At 38.9% G+C, this 22,629-nt stretch overlaps 1 protein-coding gene across 6 annotated transcripts in view; it reads right to left on the bottom strand.

Moving 5' to 3' along the window:
* Positions 1-22,629, bottom strand: part of LOC138932219 (uncharacterized) — a 197,583-nt gene that overhangs the window by 53,013 nt on the left and 121,941 nt on the right. For all 6 annotated transcript variants that reach the window (XM_070293831.1, XM_070293840.1, XM_070293849.1 and 3 more), the window contains exon 5: positions 9,975-10,085. In XM_070293831.1, coding sequence (XP_070149932.1) covers positions 9,975-10,085 — 111 coding nt within the window. The remainder of the gene's footprint in view (positions 1-9,974; positions 10,086-22,629) is intronic.

The following is a 22,629-nucleotide window of genomic DNA, read 5'->3' as shown; positions in this document are numbered from 1 at the left end:
ACGAATCATCGCTAATTTTTTTAAATTCTGCGAAAAAATTTATTCTCGCACATCGTAATCTTAAATTGCATGATTAAACATTCTCTTAATCCCTTTCTCCGTCAAAATGCAAATATAATCCTTTCGTTCATTAGCACGCGTAATGAAAATTCGCAGTCTCGTTATTAGACCCGGCGGCTGTTTCCCTACGCCGCCTTCGCGTAATGACATACGTGATCCGAGGTATTTAGTGGCCTTGATCACCGGACGGTATGTCACGCAGGCTAACGCAAGGGAGAAACGGTGCTATTCTAGGACGAGAAATGCGGACGACGACGAGAACGACGAGAACGACGAGAACGATGAAACGGCAGTTCGTGTCGGCGACCGCGCCATTCAATTAAGTTTATCTCTGGCTCTTTCGCAGAGGGTCTACATCCACGCCCGCACACGGGGCCCCGTCGATCTGCACCGTACGGGGGTCTCTTTGTTGTCGCATCGTCAAGCGATACTCATCGCCAAACGTAACAACGTGTCGTAATAACGCGCTTATTCCGCGCACCGAGTTACCAGTTATTCGACATCCTCTCCTCGACTGTAACGAGAGACGTATATAAGGTCGGGGATTAATTAGATTTATATCTGGCCGCGACACAGCTGGTCCTGAATCGCGACACTCGTATAACCTCGAGAATTAATTTCCCGTTTATTAACCCCTAACATCACCGACGAGTGCTTAAAGGGGAGGGCACGAAGAGGGATAAAAGGGGAAGAGTACCGCAAAAATCTCATTACGAGAATAAAAATTGCGAGGAAATATGGTGCGCTATTACGTTAATAAAGTTGCGAGCGAGAGAGATTTCATCCCGACGCATTTTCCTCGAAGTTTGGAAAAATCGCGAGCGAAAGCGCGATCTAAAATTCGACTAAAGTAAGTATAAGTCGCTACGCTTGTCTATTTATCCGACTATATATCTGTATTTTCTCGTGTATCTAACAGTGGGATTCTTTTCGCTCCGAGATTAAATAAATGCCTCAAAGTTCGAGAAATACGTACATCTACCTCGACTGAGCGCGAGAGGCTTTCGCGACGAAGCACTTTTACTTCCAACAGAGATACTTCTAGCCGTGTGAAAAATGTTGCCTTCAGTTTTCTTTCTCGATTCTTCACGCAAACTTAAGGAAGTTCTTTTCTCTTTTTTAACAAACCAGACTTTTAACGTCTAATGCCCCAGGCAACTCGCGAACGAGAAAGGGGGTAAAGATCGTCGAAGATAAGAGAAGAGATAAAAGCATTAAGAAATATCACTATCGTCCTGAAAAATTTAGCGACTAAGAAAATTGGAATTATTATTATATAAAAATAAGAAACTATAAAGTAAAATCATATAAAGTAGACAGTGAATTCTTTTGAGAAATAATATGTTCTATATAATTGTGCCTAAGATAAAAAAATCAAGTTAAAGAGAACGAAAGAGAGATAACGTATACCGTACATACGGGAAAGATCTTACGACGCATAAACGGTTATATATGTGGCTTATCTCTTATGCGAGAATTCTCGCTATCTCGCTGTATCGTCTGAGAGTTCATCTCGCCAGGATATCGTCCCGTAAAAGGACCATCGAGAGCCGAATTTCCAGTGCGGCCGTAAAGTCGCTTTAAAAGCGATCCGGCCTTCCCGGATAACGCGACTACGTTCCTTCGACCCACTTCTGTACCATGTTTACGTCGTGGATCTTCGACAGGCCGGAGCCGCGATAGTGATTTCGCACTTAAAGGAATCACGCGTGCGCCTTTAGATACGCGTTTTACGCCTCGGGGAGCATCGCAACGATTTGGATCCCAGATATGTATGGGACGCAAGTTATTTCACATTCGTGTGGAAAGTTAATTTAGAAAATTACTTCTACGAAAAACAGCGAAGATCGATCGTAAAGTTTCAATATCTCGTATCGCAGAAACCTAACACGTGTCGCGAATAATCTATTAATTAAAACTGAATATACAATGTTTAACCATAATATTTAACATATAATACATGAAGAAATTTATTTGCATGCGCGTCTTTACTCTACAATATACATATTGTAATTAAATTCTTAATATTAATGTACATTAAAAAGTAAATGTAATCCGTATGGAATTACAATTTAAAAAAACATGACACGCAATGTATTGGAACTTTACAAGCAAGGATATTTTTCATGTGAAAAACAATCTCTCTCTCTCTCTCTCTCTCTCTCTCTCTCTCTCTCTCTCTCTCTCTCTAGAGAGAGCAAAATTTACAAAGTTTCATCAATCAAAAATCTTTTATATCTATAAAAAACGATTGTTGTGTCGTTGCACCGAATTGCATCGGAGCTTAAAATTGAGTCAGCGCTGTCAAAACTTGGTTGCATCGAGTTGTCATGTAGCGGCGCAGACACCGCGAGCGAGTATTCAATGAAATTACACCGCAATGGAAACTTTGTTCCACCGATATCCACTATATCAAAGTTTGACGGGGGAAAAAAAGAGGTAGCTTTCGCACTGCCTACACACCGCTTCAATCAATATCAGTTTCAATAATGTTGAAAAAGTTTCGACTTTAGCAATTCGGTTTCAATTCTAGCGATCCCGGGGAATTTATTTTCCATTACCGCGATCTCAAAATATTTCCAATTCCGGTATAATTTGAATAGAATTTTTCTCAATATTATACTATAAAATTATCGGTGTAATCTCAGTCATTCTCTAATATTGCAAAATTGGCAGTTTCAACGAAATCGAGCGATATTTTACGTAATCCTCGTTATACTCGCATTATTTCTTAATACTGACACGTGAACACCCCGAAATCCGGATCCAGTCGGGAGCAAGCCTGTCCAAACAAGGACGTCGTAACGGAAACATAATATTCTTGTTCGACCCTCCTGCGGATTCCTGGCACCGGACTCCGAAGCAACCGTTCGTTTACTCGGCGCCAGATATCGAGCAAGTGGAAGAGCCGGCGCATAAGTCGGCCCGGGCGACGCCGGGCTCTTAAAACTCACCCCTCCTCCGGTTTCGTTCCGCTCGTTCTGGCTGGTTAGGTTAACAGAACGCATCCCCGCAAACGGCAATAAGTTTCGGGACCGTTTCCCCGCCGCAGAACTCGATGCTTCGTCGAGCATATCGATATTTAAGAGTATCGGGGGGTAACCGAAAGAGTTCAATCAGCCACGAGTCAATCCAAAGTTACGGCGAATTTTTTTCGAAAAAAAGAATCGTTTAACGCGCGATCGTTGGATTTACGTAATTTATTCGGTAAGATGGAGACATATAGTCGGATTTATTGATAGCGCGAGAAAAACAATCGGGAAGAATTTAAATTTATCGATTTAAATTTTAGATGTCATTAGCTAGTAATAAAATAATATTACAATCGCATAATAAATTTTTCGTTTAAAAAGACGCATATTCTTATTCTCCTCTCACGTTTATAACTGGGATATAATCGTACAAGAAAATGCAATGTAACTTTGGGAAGTAAAACTACAATAGAATACGTTCGTATGGAAAATAACTTTTAAACTCCTCTCACACTTCTCCTTTCGAGTCTCTCTCGGAACAAGGAGAAGAGACACGCAGCAGTCAGTGCGCTGTCATGCCGGAATAAAAGGTCCTCTGTTATTGCCTGCTTATTGTGCTGTTTTGCATGCCGCGGCGTCCAGGAATCGGATTTCCTATGCGAAGTGCATCGCGCGTTCCTTTCCCACTGTTGTCGGCGACGACGTCGAGACAGGATCGTTTACAAGCATTCCTTTCATTGCGCTCCTGAATCCACGAATACGCGCGGCTTTTTCACGATATTTGTACGATGCTCGCGATATATAAGAGGGAGAAACGCGGAGAGAGAAACAAGATCAATAATAATGATAGTAAGAGTAGTATATTTTTAGAGATAGAAAATCGCTGAACAGTAATGTGTATGTCATTCTTTCTATCCTTTATATATATAATTTATATTATAATTATTACTATACGACGATAATTTATGTGATCACCAATACGTTATAAATAATTTCACGTAAATATTTCAGCGCTTGTCGCAAGCAAATGGCGCTTCGAAAATATGTAATGTAATTCAAATTGATGCTCTAAACGAAGCTAATGTTTCTTCGGTTTAACGCTAACGGGTGTAATATCAATTACATTCGGGTCCGAGGTTCGCTCGTTAATCGCGACAATAATTTGCAATCTCCACGCATAAACGGCACCGGTGTTCACTGATGAAGGAGGAAAGCAGTGATTAGGCTTGTCGCGATCGAGTAAACGGCTATTGCCAAGATAAACGTGAACCTCTTAGTCTCCCGTTATGATAGCGAAGAGCGCGAGGCGCGCGCATCATTAATTCGCTTAATGACGCAGTTAACTAATACCGATGAGTGTCCGTAGTTCATACGAACATTATTTATGCAGAGAGATGAAACGCGCATGCGAGAAGATTGCGACATGTATCAACTCCTTAACGTTTGATTAAATCTTTATATTAATGAAGAATCTTTTAGAAATAGAATCTTGCCAAGGAATGCTTAAACGTGTTTTTAGAAAGTAATTTAATAACTAACTAACTTTCTATCATTATACTCTCTACGCACGTGGCAATTTAATTTAAGTAACGTATTAAAATAAATCTACTTTCGATAACAAAGATATATATGTTAAAAAAGTTCAAATTTTCAATTTCAATCTTCTACTAACTCTGCAAATAATTAAACAGGCTTTTCGAAATAATAATTGTTATTAGACGAAAGAATCATTTGCTTGATAAAGAGTTAAAAATATTTAAACATATATATTTATGAATAAATTTTCCCCTTTCAATATTGCGTCGCGGTTCCCTTATAATCGGAATCACGGATATCTCTACGAGATATAAAGATGCGCGGAGCGTAGAGCGCGGCGAAATGTGCGTACGAATGAAAATGCAGTCAGGAATCATCTCGAATGCGATAACGAGCAAACGAGATATATTTTTGCGCAACGATTATTATTACGGCCAAAGAAAATTCTCGATGCAACGCACTCGTTGCGTTTCTGATAACGAGACAAAAAATATTCTTCACATATTTAATCGTATCGCAACCTTATGCGGTATAAAAATAAAACAATTTTAAAATTAAATCAATAATTCCTTTTCTTCTCTCTCGAATTAAATAAGATTGTCTTACTATCTTGAGACAAGAGTAACATATACAAATCTAAGCTTATATATTCTTGTATTTAGAATAACTTTTAAGATTAAAATATTCCTTTTTCAATAATAAATATGATTGTCGTTATATCGATCCTATTTTATGATAGATTGAAGAGTAATAGCGTTAGATCCGGAAATCTTTTCTGTGGGTGTGAAATTGCATCTACTCGTATTATGGATTATCGTTGTCGTCTCGTTTAAATTCGCTTTCACCCGCCATTAATCCACCCCAGAAATATCCTTTGTTCCTTGTACGAGCGACGAGTCGGGGAGAAAAACGCGGCAGAAGCACGCGGATCGCAGTTTCATCTTACTTTTGAATAATGAAAAACGAGCCGCACCGCGCAGAAGTAATTCCGTCCAGCTTCGGGACGGGAAAAACGACGCTTATTACATCGCAATAAGTGCAGTCTTAACGACGGCAGTCTCTCGAGGGAGGACTAATTCCTGCTTTTTGTCGCGGTAGAACGCGCGAATTATCGCCCTTTAGCGAGCCATCGTGATGACGTCGCTGGCGAATGAGCAAAAAATTTTGCACACTCCGCCGAAAATGCGGAAAATGCGAAAAGTGCTTCTCTCAACATAGTTATATATACATACGTCATACAATTCAATACCTGTATAATAATTCGACTATATATCCACTATAGTTTACGATGTATATTAATATCAAATATATATTAATCGTAATTGTAATTAAGAAATCATGTTCATCGAGTAGAAATTTATGAAGAATCTCCATAATTGATATTAAATGTCGCTTATAAAAATTAATTTGAAAGAAGGAACGCCGAGCATTTGAATGCGCGATAAATTTTCTCATATCGTTTGACTTGTGGCATATACGACTATCATTCGTCGCCTTCGATCGACAACGCCTCCGGTAAAGTTCGCGCGTGCAAAAAGAAAAAAGAAAAAAAAAAGAAGGAAAGAAAGAAAAAGAAAGAGGAGGATGTTCTCTACCGCGTGTCGCGACTCGCGTTGCAATTCTATCGCTTCTACCAAGAATGGTCGTAAGATTGGCACGAGAATAACTCACTCCTGGTATAATCCGACGGTGAAATGCGCCAAACCCGGCGAACTCTTCCGTCCTTCTCCCCCTCCCGCTTCCTGCCAGAGAGATTTTAAACTTTCGTATCCTCGCGCGCGCGAGAACAGCGATATGGCGAAGTTCCTACGGTCTGGACGAATCCTCGCCGAGGCGCGAGGATAATCCGATACGGCTTGCCGGGAATGTAATTTACTCGAGGGGATTGGGGGTCCTCGCGTCTCACCGTCGAACCACGTGGAACCTCTTTATCCTTTCCCCCACACCAATCCATCCGACTCCTCTAACGTCCTCGTGTCTATCGCGGGCACATTTTCCGGAGTATATTAGATTTTCCTCCCGGGACTTTTGTAAATACAATATCTCGTTCACGACAAAATGACAGATGATCCAATAATTCCGCAGACATATGTCGAGTATAAGAGAGAGAGAGAGAGAGGGAGGTGCCTTTTAATAAATTATATTATTACTTTATCGTAGATTATTTATGTGTGTATCATGTAAAATATTTTATAATTTTGAGGCACACACACACACACACATACACACGTATATATATATATATATATATATTTGCCTCTTGTACAATTTTTATACAACAAATCAAAAAGATTACATTTTTCCTCTTCTTTTCCAAGTGATTCGTTTTTTATTATTGTATATATTATTAACATCAAAACAATTGTACAGGTAAATTCGATTATTAAAACGTGTAATTAATTTTTAATTTTGTCGAAAGAGATATTATTTCGATCTTTCATCTATTCATCATTAAACGTATCTATTATACGTATATTTTTACGCTGCGTATAAATTATAATTATTTCCCCTACGCATAATCTTAATAATGACGTGAAATAATTATATATCTTTGGTAAATATAAACTAACCAGCGCAGCGGCGGCGTACACGTAAGATTAATGAGATCGGCAACTATCAGAAACTGCATCTAAATTATACGCCTGGAAAGATGCCTGGAAGGATAAATGAAGTTAACAAAAACGAGATAAGAAGGCAAGTAGCTCCTCCGACCGGTCCTCGACTCAAAAGCGGTCGATCTTGCGAGATCACCGGCTAGTTTTCTCAATTCTTGGGCTGTGTCGCGCGATTTAATTTCGACAGAAATTAGGTACAGATCTAATCCACATAGCGTAGCTGAGATTTATTGCGACTTATATACACCGACAACATTCGTCACTAGAAAAGTATTCAGTGAATTTATGGTGTATCTTGCTAGAATTATTTATACGCTTGCCCGGTGAATAATTAGCTGTTGCGTCTCTCGAGAAAAAAAAAAAGGACGTATCCGCTCTTCCACGCACCATAATTAATTTTATCTGCCCTCCGACATGCTAGTTCTCACGATTCTAATCGTCTCGCGTCGCAAGAATATTTTTCGCGCTATGAAAGAAGAGGATTTAGAAAATAATTCTTGTTAATTGAATTATTTAATTATTCGTCTTAGTATCAACAAGCTTTTTTTCCGATATTCCAATATCGTTGGTATAAATTTATATTCATGTAATTTAAATGCAGCTTATAAAAACGACATATATATATATATATATATATATATATATATATATATATATATTATTATACAATTATGTGCAATCTCACACAAAGGAGCATAAAGGGCCACAAAAAAAACCCTTAGCATCCTTCTCGATCAGTGTACGCAGTGTTATACGTGCGTGTAAAGAGACGTTCGTGATCCTGTAACAGTTTCGAGGATGATTTGAGGAAAATCGACGGGCACTCTTTCAATTTCATCTTACGATCGCAGAACGCGCGATAAATAATTTGGACACTCGCGAAAAACGCGTAAATCACGCGAGATTATCCCGACCCGAAAGGGATATCGCCACCCTTCGTCCGCCCGTGCTTGTTTTTGTCGTGATATTTTATAGACTTGCGAAAGGGGCGCGGAAAAGGGCATGTCAAAAGCACACTACGTACCCGTCATCCTCATCCTATCCGGAAGGTCCGTCTTACGATAGCGAGCGTTTCGGGATGCTCTTTATCTCTCTTTCTCTCTTTGTCTCTCTCCGTCGCCGATTCAGCCGGAAAAGGTAAAATGGATTAAAACGCGGAATGAGTTCGGAATTATTGCACCGCTCGGTGTGCACGCGTGCAATCTTTTCATCTCGATGAAAACGTCGAGGCAATCGCGAGGTAAATGCTTTACGCTGGAAATTGCGCGACGGGAAATGAAATGTGGTGCAAGTACATATGTATCGTTCGTACGCGATAATGAAATATCGCGTAATGCGAAATGTTATATGAAAACGCAAAATCTTTTTCGTTTAATGTAACGCAAGTGTATAAATTTTATTATTCGCGTCACAGCGTACGTTGTACGCGTTGCTTTAATGATTCCTTTAGCATGAAATTATACCCGACTTTGAGAAGAGCTTCAATATTTAAAGAAATCCGTTACACACGCATAAAAAGATTTTTTATGCGTCATTTATATGATAGAGAAATTTTTATATCCGATAAGTATAAAATTAAAAATTAGTACTTTTAAAATTATAAACGTAAAAGAAAATCATATACATAATATATTACAAGTAATTAGTTAAATACGTCGCTTTATAAAAATATAAAATAATCATGTTAATTATCGCCACTCTATTGACAAAACTATACTAATATGTTAGAATTTAAATGAATTAATCTGATCACTATAATAGTTAAATCGCGACACACACTTCCGGATGATAATTTCGCGTTATAATCAACGGGGACGATCGGCAATAACGTATCGAACGATCCCGGGCGTCGTGAGATTATCAATGGCAACGGAATAAATCAGTCGGCGGCGATTATACCGGGGCGCCGGGCGTTAGGACGTTCTCCCTGGAAGTGACATAACGCGAATAAACTGCGCGAAAGGAGAGAAACGTGATTACGGCGAGGGACGCTCTCTCCCACTCGCTTCCTATCTCGGAGGGACCCGGGGTATTTGTGCAGTCTGCGGGGTCTGGTTTACGAGGGTCGCCTGTTATCTGATACGGCAAACGCGGCGCCGAATGCCACCGCATCCGCAGAGCCGGCGCAGTCAGCCGCGCGTGCAAGTCTGGAGTCTGGACCAGATCGAGACTACCCCGCCACACCATACCACTTGAACCGTCCTCGCAATTGCAATCTCGTTGCGGAGAGAGCTGGTCCAAGTTAACGGATCGGCGACTCCGTGCAAGACGGAGACTATAGTTTTCAGATGCTTCGACCGATCGAAGGAATAGAACTAACTTTCCAAGTTTGATCGAGTTGGCTGCTGCTACTGCTGTGCGCGGTTTCGAGCCGATACTAACGTATCTTACCGTCACTTTAGTCTCTTCTCGTTATAGGAAAGTGGCGGAGTAAAGTAAAAACTTGGGATAAAAATTTTAAATGCGATATGTAAATCTTTTTTAGAAAATAATTTTTTTTCCACACCTGTTTGTATACATTTACTTTTCCATTCCAGTCAAATTTTCGATCATTATTAAAATTGGATAATTTCATATTGTGAGTTAAAAATCCTTTCATTGTATTATAAATAAATTTCTCATGCGATCAACTTTCTTTTAATCATGTTAGAAATAACTTTCTTTTCTTTCGAAATCTCAAAAAGTCAGATGAACATTAATACTTTTACTTCAATTAAGTCTTTCATGTTTATTTCCCAAATTTTTACTTTCACCGAGAGACGAGTTTATCGTCCTGAAAAGGACAACGTACCTTGTTAATTTGCCGCTGCAACTTCGTAATCGTCGCTCGATCTCGTTGAGCCGCGATACGTTCCGCCAGCAACGCTTGTTCCAGTTCTTGCACTCGCTCTTCCAAGCTTTCCTGTAACAACAGATAACAAAGAATTATGCAAAATGTGAAATGTAAAACAGCAAGGGGTGACAGAATTACGTATGTATAGTATGCATTTATCATTGTGGGACAAGTTTTCCATACGCCGCGCGCATAAGTAGCACGAAGATTAATTGAAATTGGTATATAAATTTTGGGATTATATTCGTATTCGAAAAAAAAACTCGAATGCAATGTTTCATACGCAGCTCACGTATCGATCGAAAACACGATTACACTGATTTCTAATTAACTTCCCGTCTCGAGCGATGCAATTCCGAAATCCGTCCGTAACTTTCAACGGGATATTCTCGGCGTAATTCCCGTTACTTGAGTTTTAAGCTGCCTTAACAGGGGCTTAAACTTTAAGGAGAGAGAGATCACACTCTCCTCTCGTATACTTGGAGATTACCGCGCCGATGTACGGCGGACAATCGGATTCCTGAAAGCGAGAAACCTTGTCGGTTAGGTCGATTCTTGTCTGCTTGCGGTTCGCCGAGAAAGACATCGATATTTTTAAATAATCCCAAAGAAGCCACAAGATAAAACCAGCGAGAAATTTCATTTTAATTTAAATAATATAATTTAGAGATAATACTCTTTTTATATATAAAAAAAAAACGCACTTAGGATTTTAATTTTATTAAAGTTAAAATGACTTAAATAAAAAAAAAAAAATATTATTTATCCGTTGCTTGTGTCAACAAATAATAATTATTATCACTTGTCAAAAAATATTCAAATTTAGATTATTGCTTTGAAGACTTTAATTAATGAGATATTAATTTTTTTATACCAATATCGAATTGGAACTTATCCAAACGAGCATACAGAACTTCCAACATTTTGCTTGGCGACGCCATAGCAGCCGTCCTTGGAATTGATTTACAATCTTCGCAAGGCATTTCTGATTATCAACAACGGTTATTGGAGAGAAGCCACGGCGCCGGGACGGAATGGTAATGAGCGAACCCCTGCCTAGTCTCCGGGGGCTGTTGGTCGCGATTTGACCATAAGTATTGGGCGCGATCTATTAGATTCAAGGAGACGCCGACGCGGCGTCGAGGATCCTCTCTCCCCAATTCCGTCCCGTACATCCGTAAACGAATTCGTATGCCCGGGCACGTAGTCGCAATTCACCCTTCTCGACCCCTCCGTCCACCCCATACAACGCGCGTTCATTGTTTGCCACCAACGGTTCCCGTATCCCGCACACGAGAACAGACAGCGCGTTTCCGCGTGCGCCTACTTATTTTTAAATCCATCCGCAGTAACGCGCGAGAGAGCATTCGCGCAGAGCGAACCGGAAATTATTCTCGTCGGCTGCGCTTCCGAAACTCCGGTTATACACTTGTAAATCTCTCTTCAGAAATTCTCTTCGACGACAGAATTTTAAAAGTATATCCAAAAGTTTTTTTATATATATGCGCTATAATTTTCGACAAAAAATTATTATTTTTGAAAATATTTTTCTGAAGGATAAAACACATAAGCATATATATATATTATATTATTATATCATATTATGCCTATATCAAATAAATATAATATTGTAATTAAAAAAAAATTAAATAACACTATATAATTTTACATTTTTCTATTATTTTTCATTTTTCTAATTCTTTAAAAAAAAAAAAAAAAAAAAAGAAAGAAAGAAACTCAGAATTATTAATAGTAAAAAAAGAAAATCATCGAGTGGATCGTACTCTATTGTAGAATATATCACGTCACGAATAATTACGAAGCTGCGTGGTGGAAAGGTGTAAAGACTTTCGTGACGCACAGTCATTCTTTGTATCGAAGGAAAATGTTGCTAGAACGGTACGCGATATCTCTCTACACATGAAACTGAAGTACGAATGTTTGATTACTTTGTTTTCTGCTGAGTCGTTACGAATGATAAGCAAATTCATGAAACACGTTTTGATATTGATTAAACGATACGACATTTAAAATATGATACCCAGCGATGTGAAGTGAATTGATGAGAATTCAGAATGAAAGATTATACACGGGGCTATCAATTACAAATTACTAAAAGAATAGAATAATAATGCAAATGAATTCAATGACAGATACCACCGTAAAGTCAATCTCTCGTAAACCATAAGATTGTTCGCTTCCATAAACTTTGCACGTCGAGTAAAATAATTTAAATGTCAAATAATCAATTATTTAAATGATATCATATGTATTTGAAATAAATACCGTAGAATATTATATCTCTCGTCAAATATCTGTGTATCACTGTTATTACTCGACAAAAACGATTTAATTATATTAAATTATTTGTACGACAAAACACAAAAGCCGAGAGATAATATCAGCAAGCTGTAACCGATATCACGTATCGATATCTCGTTGCAAATATTATTCGCCCGCTCGTCGAAATAATGACTATATTTAATTCGCGATATATTATACGGTGGGAATAAATATCAATGGATTGACAAACGATGTTGCAAGCAAGTGTTCCACGGCCGTTTAGCGAAACGCTCTTATTTCTCTCCCCGGTCGTGGACCGCAATTATAACGAGCGCCGACGTTGCATAACCAGTTTTGCCCTGCATTAAGGCGCGGACCCGACGGTATAGAGAAGGTCGAGGGGGCACACCGGCGGTATACACGTCCGAGGACCCGTAGAATTAGCACGGGGACTTCCGGGACGTCATTTAAAGTGCGGACCCGCGATGAATCCACTCTATATGCAGAGATTCCGTTAAATTGCAAACGCCCGTTTCCTCTTCCTTCCTCCCTTCTCCGGAGCATCCCGGCGGAAGGGTGGACCCCGACACGGAAGGGTTAAGGTATTGCCCTGCCTCACCGACGTCTAATCAAACCCAACTGACTCCTGAACGCCATCAGCCGCAGCGTTCTACGTCTGCGACCTCCTTTCCAAGCAAGCAAAAACATGACGGAAAAACCGTCCCGGCTTTAATTTCCACCATCAACTGCGCCTTGACTTTAATCGTCCAAGGTAAATAAAAAGACATTCAATTGTAAATCGATTTATTCTCGAGTGTTGATAGACTCGAATTTAATCACCGGAACGTGATTGCGAATAAAAGAATAAAAAACTTGAGAGACATTAACATTAAAAAAATTAAAACAAATATCGAGTCCGCAAAAATCTTCGAGGCAATTATGTATATTATACAAAAGTGCTAAAAGTGAATCGATTCTACAAAAAGGCGCGCGTTCTTTATGTAAATTCCGGCAAGACGGACTTTCTTCCGAGTTTTCACGGTACGAATGTACGTACCTCTCTCCCTCTTTCGCACTGGATGGACACTGAATTATGATCGTCATTTCCGGCGAGATGGACCTTCCGGCCTGGCAAAAGTCCAGTACTTGGCGAAAGTGCGCGGATAAATCAAACGCGTTTTTTGGCCGCCGTAGCAAGGCGTTAGTTTATCGCTATGTAAATCATCGGCGCCGCGGCGGCGACGACCGGCGTCGATAGAAAAATACACACCGCGTTTGCCGGCTCTCTCTTCTATAGGCCTCAACAAAATCACGAGTCTCAAGATATGATATATGAATACATAATTAACGCGTCAGAGATAATTAAATCAAAGTTGGATGCGAATTTCGAGAATTGTAATTACTTTTATCTGACACAAGTATTATCTTATATTATATAATATTATATTATATTTATCAAAAATTAAAATCCTAATAAAAATTAAGTAATATATAAATTTATGGAGAAAAATCTGTTAATTCTAAATTTTTTTATAATCTATCGCATCGTTGAAAATATTTTTCATACTTTATTTCTCAAACATCATATTGTTTCACGTATGCCTCAGTTCCTAGTTCACTCAGACAATTGTCGTTTCCTTTTCGCATCATCTTCCTGGGACAACCTGTAGTAGACGAGGTATCGTTCACCATAGAATTGCTTCGAGAATGCGTTATATCGCGTTTTATTGCCATGGCGTGCGGATGGCATATACTCTATACAGGAGTAATAGTAATAGAATTTATAGACGAAAGTCTTGTGACGTTTCCCTTCCGTGCGGTATAAGCTTTATCGACACATTGTTATCTTTATTTACTCGCGCCCGTCCAGATTTCATTTCAGATATTTACGAACTTGTCCCGTGGAGCTCCGCCGTGCCTCGCATCGTCGTTTTAACGGCCATTCCGCACGATTGCACGTCTACATATTTATCGGGCAACAATAACGCGCGAGAGTGAATGCCGATCGAGGAATCGCTTTCTTCGGATCTAATCTGGGTCGATTAATACGATACAAATAATTTGAATTTTTTTTTTTTTTTTAAACATGACTCATTATAAATCTACATATTTTCTCTCTTTCTAAATAAATCTATATCTTTTAACAGAATATAAAATTAGAATTGTTTTAAACAAAGAAATAAGTAGATCCAATATTTCGTTGAGATTTTAACTATCGAGATATTCGTTTCAGTGTAATTTGCGTATGATTTAGTTCACATTCGCGAATTTATCGCATCGTAAATGGATCGGACGGAATTTCCGGTGACGTTAAATTCCCTCGGGATTGAATCCTTCTAGTCGTCGCTCTATCACGCCATTTTCCGAAACTCCACGTGTATAAGCTTGCTCGTTTGTGCCCGTTTTCGGTCCCTTTTCGCGGGCTTTATAAAGAAGTTGCGGGAGTGTTTCGAAAGCGCGCCCGAGAGAATTGATTCCCCCGAAAGATGAAACCGAAAGGGACGATGAGGGGCGAGGGAAGTAATAAAAGAAGCGGAGGAACTAAAGATTAGGACATCGGGAGGGAAAGAGAGTGGTGAGAAGGAAAGAAGACCTTCTTCTTCCCTTCCAATGTGCTTATATCTTAGTCGAACGGAGACATTTTAATTTACGGTGCCTATTATGATATCGCGAATTCCGTTTCCACATGGTCGGAGCAGGTTTCTCTCGTCGTATCATCCGATTCATATCGTCGTACTCGAAGAATGAGAAATGAAGACACGGAGATATCTTTTATGAAGAGGGAGATAAAAGAAATCGCGCCATCTCCTCCGAACGCATCCAGTTCGGATGCATCGCGAGTGATTTTTTGCCAACTAAAATCGCGACTCGGCCCATACATTCATGTCGTGAAACGCAATTAAAACGCGTGCTGTTTGCAAGTTAAAAAGAGAAAACGCGTTCTCTCTCGAGCGAAACCCGACGAATTGATCAAATAACGTGGCATGATCGATGTGCGAGGAACGTTATCGCAATTTATTTTTTCATTTCGTCTATTCGAGATTATTACGAGTGATCGACTATTATTTATAAAGTACAACACATTCATGGAATGATCGATATCACTTTTAATTTAAGAAAAATAAAAAATTATTCAAAAATCAACTATCTCGCTTGCTTGTTCGAAACAAGATACCGACAGTTATTATATTTTGTATACACAATGAAATTTTAATCGTCATATTTCTAATAAAATATTATGTATTTTTCGCAACATTTTTCTATTAATCATTTTCTCATTTAAATTTTATCATAGTTTTTTTTTTTTTTTTTTTTTTTTTTTTTAAAGGATTCCGCACCTCGGAATAAAATTCCAGAAAAAGAATTAATGCGAAATACAGACATAATTCTCGTTCCCCTCGAGTGAAGCGAAGAACGACAACGAAAAGTTAGCTGCGAAGGCGACGTTTTATCGAGGACATTGATCTCTCGTTCAACCCCTCGAGCTATCTCGCCGTGTTCTGTAGTCCGCGTCCTGGCAGTCGTTGCGCGTCACGTAAAAAGGAAGTTAGACGTTGGCAAAATTCGATGGATGGTGCACCTTTAAGGTGCAACTGCTGCCACGGCGTCAGAGGACGAAGAACAATGGGGGCTGGATAAAGGGGTGCGAGGTCGCTTCAGGGACGGCGGAAGAAGAGGGATGGGTGCTCAAGCTTACTCGTGAACGAGAAACGCGGGAGAGAAAGGGTGGCTTCGAGAGAGTTCGAAGGGTGGCTAATAGAAACGAAGGGCCCGTCTGTCGAGGAACAAAGCCGTACAGGTGCTATTGATGAAAGATCGCAATGTAAAAAAGAAAGAAAGAGAGAGATAGAGAGAGAGAGAGAGAGAGAGAGAGAGAGAGAACATTGACGATCGATACAAAATATCGAATCGGTATCGTTCGACTTGCAGTGTGTCATTCTGTTGCTTTTTTCCGATCTTCCCCTCTAAAAATTTTTACAGATATTAAAGTTTAATAAAATCGGGAAGATAAATACATGTTTATCACAATAATTATAAAACATATAATAATTGTATAAATAATTATATTATATGATAGCCTTTTTTTATAAATAAATCTTATTAATATAAGATAAATTTTATTTATTGATCATTTTTTTGCGTATCAATCGAATATAATATACCCAGTGGCACGGAACGAATCGCTTTGAGCGATTCCTGTGAACGAGGGTGGTAGATGATAATTCAACTACGTCCCAATAATCTGTATACGGTTGTGAGAGGAATCTTACGAGGCTATGAAATGCGAGAGATCGTCGTTCGGAGATCTCGACGACGGTATGCGCGGTATTCGAAATAAGAAATACCCTTAAATCCCCGAAAGCCCGACGGGGTGAAAAACATGGGACGGGACGAAGCGAACGAATAAGAAACGAGTGTGCATTCCTCAATCAGCCGATATATATTTATCCAAGACAGGATGAGCGAGATTTTGCTCGCAAGGATTTCACGATTATTGCTCGAAAGCGGGAAAGAATCTCAGGAGCGCGGCGATTATCTTTCTAATTTGTGAAATTAAAGATTTATTAGCCGTTTAATCTATCGGCTTTTGCCGTCTTAACGATATTAACGGTATTCTTGGAAGGATATTAAAATCATAAACCCCTGCTGCTTTATTTGCTATGTAAAATTATGAAATTGATATCTGTTCCTATAAAAAATTAATCAATTATTATTAAATTTAAAAACGATAATTATTATCTTATCAGACATCATAAAGCGATGAAAAAACAAATGACAAGAGTTTGACAGTTATCTAATATCACTAACCGCCTGAGCGAGCATGTTTGTTTGCACTTGGCTGCATTCAGAATCTGGCGTCATCGTTCTCGAAAAGGAAATCCTTAATCCTTCTTAAGTGGGCATATATATTTCGTGTCGCGATGGAGATAAGTCGGCCACCGCAGCTGTTTATACGCAGATTAGATGCCAAAAATATAGTCGTGTGCGGCAATATTTTTTTATGCGCATGAACGCGAATTAAACGAAAATGAAAGGCAAATAACCGGAATGATTTTGATAAGGGTAAATCCAAGTTTATATCCCCGGAGATCAAAGTTTAAAAAATTTATAATTATTCCATATATGAGAAAAAAAAAATATATGATTCAATAATATCTCCGAATCATTTTCACAAAAAAATTATGATACGATGGATAATAGAAGAAAAATTATATATGATAGTTATTACGTGCGGATTGTGTGTGCAATCTCATTTTTTTCGTTTAATAACGAATTGAACCTTGTTTTACTTTTACGAAAATACATTTAAATAAATCATTCTGTACTCGTAAAATGAATAGGAGAAAAATAATGACACAGCACATGGAAAATTGCTTTTTTATTCAAATCCCATTCGCGACAGCATTTGCCCTCGTAATAACGAAGAGGGAAAAAATACCCGCCCGGCGAGAAATTAATCCCGTGGATAAAATTAAATATTCCCGCGACGCGTGGTTGTACATGTGCGTCTGTTCCTCTCGCGATGCTGTCGCGCGGATGACAAAGCGGTTTCTCTCGCTCGAACGGAACGAGCATGTAAGTACATACGCTGTAATCGATCTCGCGGCGAGATTCTCACACGTCCTCCCCGACACTCGGATCTTATTCCAGATAAGCCAATGGCATTGATCGCAATATCGCGTATCCGTGTTGGATATTGCATAGCGTGGGACGAATAAGCAAAGCGTGACTGCGTACTCTTGTGTCACACGACTGTCGCGAGATGCACCGTCAGTGGTCACGGCTATCACGCTTTAGACAAGATGAAAATTGAAAAGTGCGTTATTTAAAAATTCGACTTTTTGATTTTCCCATATTTTTAAGTCACTAATTGAACTGATACAAGATTTATCTAGGAAATTATAAAGAATGTGCAATTATTATTAATTATACTCATCAATTTTATCTCACTTAAAATTTTATTCATTTCACGAATAATTATAATTATTTCCCTAGATAATCCGCGATATCTTTATACAGTTGGTTGATATTGCGCGATAATTTCCGCAATTCTTTTCAAATGACAGTGCAAACTTCCAAGTTCCGCGCATTGACAGATGCTTTAACACGCACGACGGAACACAGCAATATTCGTTCAATCCTAAGACGATTTATCGACGCATAAATCAGCGTCGCCATCCGGTTTGCTGTCACGTGCGACGACGGTCGTATGAGAGAGGCGCGAATTGAATTCGCAAATTACATCTCCCGTAAATTGTTAGAATCGTCTTTAATCCCTTCTTCCAGTTCTCCATCCACGGCTCGATCCCAATAGTCGTAAAGGGAAATTCGTGAATGTCCATTCAGCGCGAGCACGTCGCATCGGAATCTGTTACGGTACATTAATTCTAAACATCGCTATTCGGCGAAATCACGACCGGACATGGCGGACATCGTAACACAGTTCCTTCCCCCCCCCCCTCCTCTCTCTCTCTCTCTCTCTCTCCCTCTCTCAGCTCTAATCGATAGTCTCTAAAGGATCACGACGCAATTTATGCGGCTCCCTCGCGGCGAGCTTTGAATAACTTGTTGACAACGTCGTCGAGCAACTAGTTTATCGTGAGACGGGAATTTTCAGATAAATTTTGAAATCCAGAGCTCTAATAAAACGCGATTAGATTTTTAAATTGAATAAATTTTCAATTTCCTATTGAACGAAAATATTAAATACAGATCGCTTTGTAAATTTTGGAATAATAAAATAGTAGAATTTCCAGAATGATTCTTTGCTTTATTTCATCGATTTTATGAAATCGCAGAAGCTCCGGCAACTTAAACCTAATACGCGCTTGATTAAATCTCGTCCCCTTTCAAGTCTTAAAGGGCCTTCAAACGTACAGCCTCATAATAGCATGTCACATGGACATTTGCTGCCCATTAAAAGGGAGAACCCGCTTTGAATTCGAGTATCTTAAATAATTACCAAAGATAATTCGATGAAAGTCTAAAGCCGCCGTGAAGAGGCCCAGCAGCAAGGAGTGCCGAGTCGAGATGATGTCAAGAGGATAGATCGAAGGTTGTCTTGAAAGGAGCTTGGTGTAAGGAGCGCGTTGATAAAGAGAACAAGAGATTGGGGAAGGAGAGTAAGAACGGCATTTTCGATCAAGGATGAAACGCGGATGGAAAACTCGTGAAAAGGTACTTCTTCTCGCATCATCCGAAAAGACAATGATTTCGAAGACAAAAGAAGCTACTTGATATTTGTAAAATTTTAATATCACGAAAAATACGAATACGTTATATTCGATTCATTATTCGATTAAAATAAATTTTTCTCCGCCTATCTGCAATTCTTTCTTAATATTTTTCCCCAGCTCTTATATTATTTCACTTTCATAAATTTCATAGCACAAAAGAATTCTGCGCAAAAGAAAATATTTCTTAATATTCTCTTAATAATCTCTTAAAACTCGTAACATATGTCTCTTGCTCGTAATAAAATAGAGGCAGGACGCAAGATAATTTTAACCGTTGAAAAGCCTTTGTCTTTCGGTGGAACAAAGAGACGAGGATGCGGGCGGCATCGACGATGCACATTGTGGAAAGGTTTGCCTTGATTAAAATTGTTTTAATAACACACCGAGATATTACATAATTATATATAATAATACCATAAAAAAATAACAGGATAACAGGCGTGATTTTTTTTTTTTTTTTTTGCGACCATCAAATTTTGTGGTATTTGCCCTTTTACGAGTTGTTTGCGTTTAATCGGAATTTAATATCCCGGCAAAATGCTTGTACAATAAAAACAAATGTGTATTTAAAACGATAATCTCTGTTTTTGTGTGTGTGTGTGTGTTTTTTTTAAGATATTAATATATTTCAAAGGATATTAATACGTTTCACAAAAATTATTAACATTCATAGAAATATGTGATAAATGTAAAGCATGAAACTACGCATATCTTAAAATGTCAAGAAAAAATAATTAATATTAATGAAAAACTTTTCTAAAAAGATCCGAATGTATTATCCGGGCACAATAACTACTAAAAAAAAAATATTATAGCTAAATAAAATAAATATTATAACGCATCTTTTCTACGTTAATGCAAAAATCGAATATAACATGCATATTCCCTGTCTTGTTTGGCCAATAAGACACGTGTATAGAGACTGCTATTCTGCTATACCTTCCCTAGGTCTTTGCCACCAAGAAACCCCGAACGCCTCGTTCGTCTATTGCATCTTCCGCAGATTAGCACTCGCGACATCGCTCTCACGTGGGAGTCGTGAGATTGCGACGACCGCCTCTCGTCGATCCCGAGGCTCATAAATTAATCCGCAAAGCGTAGAGCCGCTATATGTTCTTCACCTTCGCCGCTTGCGATACTAATCGATTACGTCGTGCACGCAATTAAATTATATCGCAATTATTTTGATACAATCAACGTCACAAGGCGGTATTAATAATTAGAAATCTAAACATCGCCAACCGCTAATAACTAACAGTCACACCCCTGATTGCGTTGATTGTGTTAATTATTCCTCAGTAATAATTATCGTGTCAATTATCGTACATATATTATTTAACAAGTATCAAAATATGTAATTACTTCATTCATGATGTTTTCCTTGTAAGAGCAAATATTGATTTCAAATTAATCGTGGAATATGCTATTAACGCTAATACATTTCGAAAGGCTGATTGTCGCGAACATTTGCTTTAAAACTGAAAATTAATTCATTTTCAAATTTTCTCAAAAATCGAGCGCGAGATCTCTTCAATTATTACGAGTTTTCTCGGACTGTCCTTTCTCGTATTTCTTTTTTTCAATCTTTTCGTCTCGTTCTCGCGTTTCTGAAACGACCGTAATAATACGGTCACCCTCACTCTCTCGCGGTGGTCACCTCGTTAAAAACCTCGCCTCGCCGCACATTCGGTGACAACTCGGCTCAGGTGCGCATCTTGAAAAGGAAGAAGAGGAGATGAAGAAGAAGTGATTTCGCGCGATTTTCCCCTCGTCACGTCACGGACTGATACACGTGTCGACATCGAGCGCGATGATTGCGTCGCTGGATTATGGCGCGATTTCTTCGCGGTGAAATTATGCGAAACGTCTCGCTTTATATCGAATACTCTATTCGGCTGAAACAACCAGCTGCTGGTCAGAAAATAAAATACGATGTTCCAAAATCACATTTTAATTCCAACATATGCGTTTAGGTGATAATTATTGTGTTTTTAGAGTTTTTCTTCGAAAGATATTAAGTGTTACTGAAATATTTATTTTTATCTATTTAGTTAATATAAATTAAGAGAAATAAAAACTCTCTCTCTCTCTTTTTCTTATTGTTCTTTAATATCCCTTTCTTTTCTTATAACATTTAACAAGAAATTTCTCTGACTAAGCACCGGTTTTTTGCCATTCGACATAAACTTATAAAGTATTTTAGATGGAAATAAATAAAAGTAATTAAAATTGCATTAAATATTGTATGCTTAGAATAGGCCTCATGGTAAATTATAAGAAGTCGGATCCGTTTCGATGCGGTTCTGACGTAAGGGCCGAGAAGGTTTTACCTGTCGCGAGCCAAAACATGATCTCGACACCGTACGTTCTTTGATAAAAAAAGCTTCAGCATTCTCTTTTTCTCCATCTCGTCGCGGAACGAGAAGCGCCTCGCGCCTTTCGATGCGCTACACGCCGTCAAAAGTTGCTGCGATTTTTCTCCGCGGGTAGTCTCGCTGCTCTCTCCACGGACATTCAAAAGTCTTCGTGCCTTTGTACACGGTAATCATATCATCTATCCATCCGTCTCGCCATCGAAGGGTGAATCATTCACGCCGCTGATATCGCGAAATTAAACTTTAAACGCCTGTATATTGCGAATAATTTAAATTACACAATAAACAGCCAAGAGAGTTTATTTGCTTCTTATTAATGAACTAATTTTGTCAGTTCCTTCATCTACAACGATATTAGCAAACATAATTATAACTAAATAAGAATATAAGTATATATATTCAAGAAACGCGAGGGGAGTCAAAGTCATTTTCTCCGAAAATCGTTTTCAAGAAAGAGAGCTTTCGACATACGAATTCCCGAATTAAGACACGAGACTGCCGACTATCCCGTGACCCTACATATCCGGTGGCCCTCGTCATTTGTCGCCACGGTTACGGAAACAAAATAATTAGAGGGAGTTCACGGTAAAGTAACCCTTTCCACCTGTTTCTCTGTGCGCTGAAAGAGAGGGAGAAGGAACGAGGAATTCGGGACGGCCCCAGGCAGTCGCGTAATCGCGCGAACCCGCGCCTCTCGGGACGATAACTTCGTTCAAA

This window comes from Polyergus mexicanus, unplaced genomic scaffold (genome assembly GCF_030449975.1).
Source record: "Polyergus mexicanus isolate NDT 795.1 unplaced genomic scaffold, iyPolMexi1.0 SCAF_1, whole genome shotgun sequence".
Lineage (NCBI taxonomy): Eukaryota > Metazoa > Arthropoda > Insecta > Hymenoptera > Formicidae > Polyergus > Polyergus mexicanus.
This window is presented reverse-complemented; position numbering and strand designations above follow the sequence as displayed.